At 43.7% G+C, this 6847-nt stretch overlaps 2 protein-coding genes across 2 annotated transcripts; both read right to left on the minus strand.

Annotated features, from left to right (window-relative positions):
- Positions 1 to 369: 369 nt before the first annotated feature.
- On the minus strand, positions 370 to 1089 carry LOC104228060 (uncharacterized). The gene has a single exon (XM_070163688.1). The coding sequence runs from the start codon at positions 1087 to 1089 to the stop codon at positions 370 to 372; it is 720 nt and encodes a 239-aa protein (XP_070019789.1).
- Positions 1090 to 5341: 4252 nt separating this feature from the next.
- On the minus strand, positions 5342 to 6205 carry LOC138883030 (uncharacterized). Its single transcript, XM_070163689.1, has 2 exons — positions 5735 to 6205; positions 5342 to 5683 (listed from the first exon to the last, which is right to left on the minus strand). The coding sequence occupies exons 1-2, from the start codon at positions 6203 to 6205 to the stop codon at positions 5342 to 5344; spliced, it is 813 nt and encodes a 270-aa protein (XP_070019790.1).
- Positions 6206 to 6847: the final 642 nt, after the last annotated feature.

A 6847-nucleotide genomic window follows, 5' to 3' on the forward strand; every position in this document is an offset into this window, starting at 1 on the left:
CTTTTCATGCTAGTGCCTGGAACTTTGGATCATCTTTCTCAGAATCTTGTTGATGTTCTTGTTTGCTGCTTCAACAAAACCATTAGCTTTGGGCCGATAAGGGGTAGAATTTTGATGCGTGATTTTAAACTGCTCACATATCTCCCTCATCAAGTGACTATTGAAGTTTGCAGCATTATCTGTAATGATAGTTGCAGGAATACCAAAATGGCAGATGATATTGGAGTGCACGAAGTCTACCACTGCTTTCTTAGTGGTAGATTTGAGAGTAATTGCTTCAACCCACTTTGTGAAGTAGTCGATGGTGACCAATATGAATCTATGCCCATTTGAAGCTTTTGGCTCGATCGGCCCGATAACGTACATGCCCTAGGCAGCAAATGGCCAAGGTGCTGACATGGGATGCAGTTCTGTAGGCGGTGTATGAATCAAGTCACCGTGCACCTGACACTGCTGACATTTCCGGATGAAACTGAAACAATCTTTTTCCATAGTCATCCAATAATAGCCTACTCGGAGGATTTTCTTTGCCAGGACGTATCCATTCATGTAGGGTCCACATACCCCTACGCGCACTTCATGCATGATTCTTCCTGCCTCTTCGACATCCACACATCTTACCAAATTGAGATCTGGAGTCCTTTTGTACAAAACCTCACCGCTCAAGAAGAAACCGCCTGTAAGCCGTCTAATGGTTCTATTTTGGTCTGTATTGGCTTTCTCATGATATTTTTTCGTTTTCAGAAATCTCTTGATATCATGATACCATGGCTGGACATTTGGTTCTACCTTAACCATATTGCTATAACCATGCCTTTCTCGGATTTGGATTTCCAATGGGTCAATGTGGAGATTGCCTGGATACGGCAACATCGAGGCCAAAGTAGCGAGTGCATCGTCTAATTCATTGTGAAAACGAGAAATGTACCTGAACTCGACTGACTTGAACCGTTTGCTAAGATCCTCCATATGTTGCCTGTAAGGAATAAGCTTGACATCCCGAGTTTCCCATTCACCCTGAGCATGTTGGATAATCAAGTCTAAATCCCCCATGATCAAAAGTTCTTTAACTTCTTGGTCGATTGCCATATTCATACCCAGAATGCAGGCTTCGTATTCAACGGTGTTGTTTATGCAGAAATATCAAAGACGAGTTGTGGCTGGATAGTGCTAACCACTGGGTGAGATCAAGATTGCCCCAATCCCGACATCTTTCGCGTTCACAGCTCCATCGAAAAACATTTTCCAAGCATTGGTGTCTTCTGATGTTACCTCAACTGAATTTACCTCCTCGTCCGGGAAGTAAGTACTCAAGGGCTGATATTCATCATCGACGGGATTTTCAGCTAGGTGAGCTGCTAAAGCCTGGGCTTTCATTGCCGTGCGGTTGACATAGACTATGTGAAATTTAGTGAGCATGATCTGCCATTTTGCTAGCTGCCCTGTGGGCATTGGCTTCTGGAATATGTACTTCAAAGGGTCCATCCTGGTGATGAGGTAAGTGGTATAGGCCAACAAGTAATGCCTAAGCTTCTGAGCGACCCAAGTTAGAGTGCACCAAGTTTTTTTCTAGCAAAGTGTATTTGTCTTCATAACTGGTAAACTTCTAGCTTAGATAGTAGATTGCCTGCTCTCTCTTTCCAGTCACATCGTGTTGCCTGAGGACACAACCAAAGGAATTTTCCAAGACTGTCAAATACAATAACAAAGGCCTCCCGGGTTTAGGTGGGACCAAGACTGGCGGGTTCGACAGATATTCTTTGATTTTGTCAAAGGCTTCTTGACACTCATCCGTCCATTTAATCGCTACATCTTTCTTTAGCAGCTTGAAGATGGGTTCACATGTGGAAGTCAACTGAGCAATGAATTGGCTAATGTAGTTCCACCTTCCAAGCATGCTCATGACCTCTTTCTTGGTTCTTGGAGGAGGCAAATCCCGAATAGACTTTATCTTTGTTGGGTCTAGCTCGATGCCCCTCCGACTGACTTTAAATCCCAAGATTTTGCCAGACGGAACCCCAAATGCACATTTGGCCGGATTTAGCTTCAAATCATACTTATGCAGCCGCTTAAAGAACTTTCTCAAGTCCCAAACATGGTCGTCCCGTGTTATGGATTTGATGATGACATTGTCCACGTGCACCTAGATTTCTTGGTGCATCATGTCATGAAAGATGGTATTCATATCCCTCATATAAGTTTCCCCAACATTCTTCAAACCAAAAGGCATGACCATGTAGCAATAGGTGCCCCAGGGTGTGGTGAAGGCTATCTTTTCCACATCCTCTTCATCCATCAACACCTGATGATATCCTGCATAACAATCCACGAAAGATTGTATCTCATGTTTTGGCGCAGTTATCAACAAGCATATGGATGTTTGGAAAAGGAAAATTATCCTTAGGACTTGATTTGTTGAGATCTTGGTAGTCAACACACATTCGGGTCTTCCTGTCTTTTCTTTGGTATTGGAACTACATTGGCCAGCCATGTGGTGTACTGGACCAGTTGGATCACTCCCGCCTTCAACTGTTTTGTGACCTCTTATTTGATCTTGTCACTGGTATCAGTTATTTCCTCTGCTTTTGCTAGACAGGGGGACAATTGGTGTAAGTCGGTAGCTTATGGACCATCAAATCGGCACTTAATCCTGGCATGTCATCGTAAGACCAAGCAAACACATCTTTAAATTCAAATAAAAGTTGGATCAATGCATCCCCGGTTCTTTCATTTGTATGAATGCTTATCATGGCTTCTTGGACCTCTTCAGAACTACCCAAATTAACCGGTTCGGTTTCATTTAAGTTCGGCTTAGGTTTATTCTTTAATTGTTCCAATTCTCAGTTTATTTCCCTAAAATCCTCTTCTTCATCTTATTCCGGTTTTTAGTTCATTATTTCACAATTAGACAGCGTGTTTGTATTTGGGCATGAAGTCCACGAGCATGTCAAGTTATTTAAAGCCGCATTATTAGAACTGAAAGAAAAATAAGAAAACGTAACAAAAATTAGAAACAATAAAGAAAGATAAATGATGAAATATTGGTTTCATTTCATTGAATTTTGCAGATAACAGGGTTTACATCGGAATTTAAAGACAATAAACTAAAAGAAACATCCGAGTTACACCCCGAAATAACTCGGGATGTAGAAAAGCTGGCAAGACTGGACTACCGGGATTCTCGCCTGACTGGGAACAGAGTAGCCTTCCAGTTTTGCAACTTGTCATTGGACCCCATATACAGCACCTCAGCAGTGCTCGAGCCTTCTCCCGGCTGAACCATGTGGGTTTCATACAATATCTGCCTCATAGCCCAACAGATTTCTTCAATTTCCTCGGTCGTGAAGCCCTCATCTTCTTCTTCTTTCGTTGTACTTGGGCCTGACAAACGTTTTGTAGAGATGTGGAACCGGTTGTGGTAAAACCCAACCATTGCTCTTTCGTTCATCCGCCATATCACATCAGCTCTTGTGGCATGAAAACCCACACCAAAAAACTTCTCGCTGGTAGGTAAAGTGATCGGTTCTGTGATTCCTTGCAATGATGCCCCGAGTCCCTTCCCAAGCTTATAACTATGCTTGATCATTTTAGTAGCAACCATGATGGACGCATTTGATAGAAAAGGTTGAGGGCATGGGCATCCCTTCTCGCATTGGTCTACAACCACAACCTCGAAAGCTTGATAGAGTATATGTTCACTACCTTCACTAGCTTCGAGACATAGGATTGATGGGTCCCGGTAAATCGACTGCTCATCCTCTCCATGGACTACAATCTCCTGATCTTCATATTCAAATTTCACCATCTGGTGGAGAGTAGAAGGTACAGCCCCTGCTGCATTAATCCAAGGTCTTCCCAAGAGGAAATTATAGGAAGTATCAATGTCTACGACCTGAAAGGTCACCTCGAAATCCACAGGACCAATAGTCAAAATCAAATCGATCTCTCATATGGTATCTCTCTTGATGCCGTCAAAGGCACGCACACAGACATTGTTAGGCCTAATTCTCTCAGTCCCAATCTCCATTCTTTGTAAAGTTGAGAGAGGGAAGATATCAACTCCGGATCCGTTATCTAGCATGACTCTCTTCACATAGTACCCCTCATATTTAACTGTCAAATGGAGGGCTTTGTTGTGGGCGGCCGCCCCTTCCGAGGGAAAATCATTCTTCCTAAAGGAAATTTGATTGACTGTGAAGAATCTTTTTGCCATCTTCTCCAGTAGTTGAACAGTGGTTTCAATTGGAACATAAGCTTCATTGAGAGTTTTTATCAACACTTTCTAATGCTCGGTTGAGCTCACCAGCAAAGACAAGAGTGAAACTTGTGAAGGAGATTTCCGAAGTTGGTCTATTACCTCATAGTCCGCAGTTTTCATTTTTCAGAAGAACTCTTTTGCTTTTTCGGCACTAACTGGCTTTTTGATTGGGAAGCATTTCTGCTTGGCATTGTTCACTTCTCCCACATTAAGGTATTTCTCGGCAGGGTTAGTTTCATTTGCTTCTCCCAGGACTTCTTTTCCTTTGTAGGTTACTACTACCTTGTTATAATTCCATGGGACGGCAGTAAGATTTATCATAGGCCTCTGCGGTGCACGGCCAATAACTACGGGCTCATTCAGCCTTGGTGAAATTACTGGCCCCCGTACCACATAGGTCCCTTTAGGCACATACATTTTAGATCCCTTGTTCAACTCAAACCTTCTTGGAGGGCTCAATATTATTTGTTCTTTTGTGTGACCACGGGGAACATAAAGAATGGCATCTTTCGAGGGTACTGCCTCAATTTTGGTTTCCACTACCTTTTCTGTGTTTGGAGGGGTTGGTTTACTCTTCTTCTCCCCCTATTCTTGCTTTGCATCAGCCTTTGGCTTTTTCTCGATGTCAACGATTGCAATGATGGCTTTTAAAGCAGGATCAAACTCTTTATCTTCGCAAATCATTCCAATAACCGATCCATTGTTGTGAGCCGGTAATGGGTTGTTGGTCACAGTAGGAATATCTTCATCCGTTAACACTATTCGTTTCTGCTCTATGAGATTTTCAATAGCCCTTTTTAGAATCCAACAGTTCTCAGTGTCATGTCCCTCTACCCCAGAATGATAGGCATATCGGGTGCTAGGTTGGTAAGAAGGTGACTCTGGGTTTTGCCTATTCGGGGGTATGGATTGTAGCAAACCCATTTGGACCAATTTAGGGAAAAGGCTAGAATATGACTCACCAATAGGCATGAATTTTGTTCTCCTGGGTGGCTCCCTAGCACGGGTATTATAGGGGAAATTATTTTGTGGAGGTCGGGGATTATACTAAGCTTGGTGTGGAGGGTTATTAGGAGGTGGAGCTCAGTTTTGGTTAAGTTTTTGTTGTGGCCTAGCGTATGGCTGGGCGTTCATTACTGCATATGGCTGAGGGGCCATAGTATAGGCCACATCCTGATAAGGATAATAATGTTGTGGTGTGTTTGGACGGAAGTAATTTCTGGGTGGACGGGGGTTTCTCGAACCTGAAGCCACCATTGCCACTTCTTCCTTCTTCTTCCTATTCGCTACACCTCCGGTCCCGCTTTGAATCGCTTGGGATGTAGCCCTTATGGCGAACTGACTCAATATGTACCCTGTTTTCAGACCATTCTCGACCATCTCACCAATTTTTATGGCCTCAGCAAACGGTTTCCCCATCTCAGACTTCATATTTTGAAAGTAGTCAGCCTCTTAGGCTTGAAGAAAAACACTAACCATCTCCATTTCATCCATTGGAGGCTTGACTCTGGCCGCTTGTTCGCGCCATTCAACAGCATACTCTCGAAAGATTTTCGAGGACTTCTTCTTGAGGTTCAACAGAGAATTCCTATCAGGAGCTATGTCTATTATATACTGAAACTGCCTGACAAAATCTCGAGCCAGATCATCCCAAATATGCCAACGAGATATATCCTGGTCCATGTACCATTCAGATGCAATGCCGTCCAGGCTCTCTCCAAAATAAGCCATGAAAAACTCCTCTTTTCCACTTGCTCCTCCCAGTTGATTGCAGTACCTCTTGAGATGGGCTGTGGGATCCCCGTGCCTGTCATACTTCTCAAACTTTGGGGTCTTGAAACCCAAGAGTAAATGTACATGTGGGAACATACACAGATCAGCGTAGGATACGCTCTTTTGTCCGCTCAAACCCTGTATATTCTTAAGGCTCTGCTCCATGCTCCTCATTTTTCGGGTAATCTCCTCTTGCTCGAGGTTCTATGTGGTTTTCTCCTGTCCTGCTGTAAACTCGTATCGAGGTTGTTGGGGGTAGGAATTGGTGGTGAACGGGGTTGGTTCTTGTGGAAAAGGATTGTACCTAGAAGGTGAAAGATGATGGATCAATGCTTGGCCTGGGTAAAGTGGGTTGCATGCAGCCGAAGTTGGTGGTGCGGTAAATATGTTGGAGGCTACTCCCGAAACCACCTAGGGGCGAACCTCAGAAGTTGTTCCGGTGAAATGAGCTGAAATTGTGGGGTATCCAAGTGGGATATTCGGGTAGTTTATCGGAACATTAGAATTTCCATTTGCAATTGGAAGTAACTCGTGGAAACAAGGTATGGCGCTCAGAGGCTCCTTACCATTGGACCAGGCGTCCCACAATTCAAACACGTAGAGGCGCATTGCCCTATTCTCCTCAGCAACTGCTGTCTCCGAGGTTGGGATAACAGATAGTGGACTATAGTCCGAGATGGGAATTGTTGGCGGAAGACCTTCTGTCGACATCTCTACGCTGCCTTTTGATCTTGTGAAGTACGGGTGTGAAGACAGATTACCACAAAACCAACCACCTTAATATAGAATCTATACTCAATAGTAGACAACAAACTA

This window comes from Nicotiana sylvestris, chromosome 12 (genome assembly GCF_000393655.2).
Source record: "Nicotiana sylvestris chromosome 12, ASM39365v2, whole genome shotgun sequence".
Classification (NCBI taxonomy): Eukaryota; Viridiplantae; Streptophyta; class Magnoliopsida; order Solanales; family Solanaceae; genus Nicotiana; species Nicotiana sylvestris.

Excerpts from the sequence above, each read along its gene's own strand:
- LOC138883030 (XM_070163689.1), bottom strand. The coding sequence starts at position 6,205 with ATGAGGAGCATGGAGCAGAGCCTTAAGAATATACAGGGTTTGAGCGGA. Across the intron at positions 5,684-5,734 it reads CAATGGATGAAATGGAGATG|TCTGAGATGGGGAAACCGTT; the intron begins GTTAGTGTTTTT and ends CAAAATATGAAG.
- LOC104228060 (XM_070163688.1), bottom strand. The coding sequence starts at position 1,089 with ATGGCAATCGACCAAGAAGTTAAAGAACTTTTGATCATGGGGGATTTA.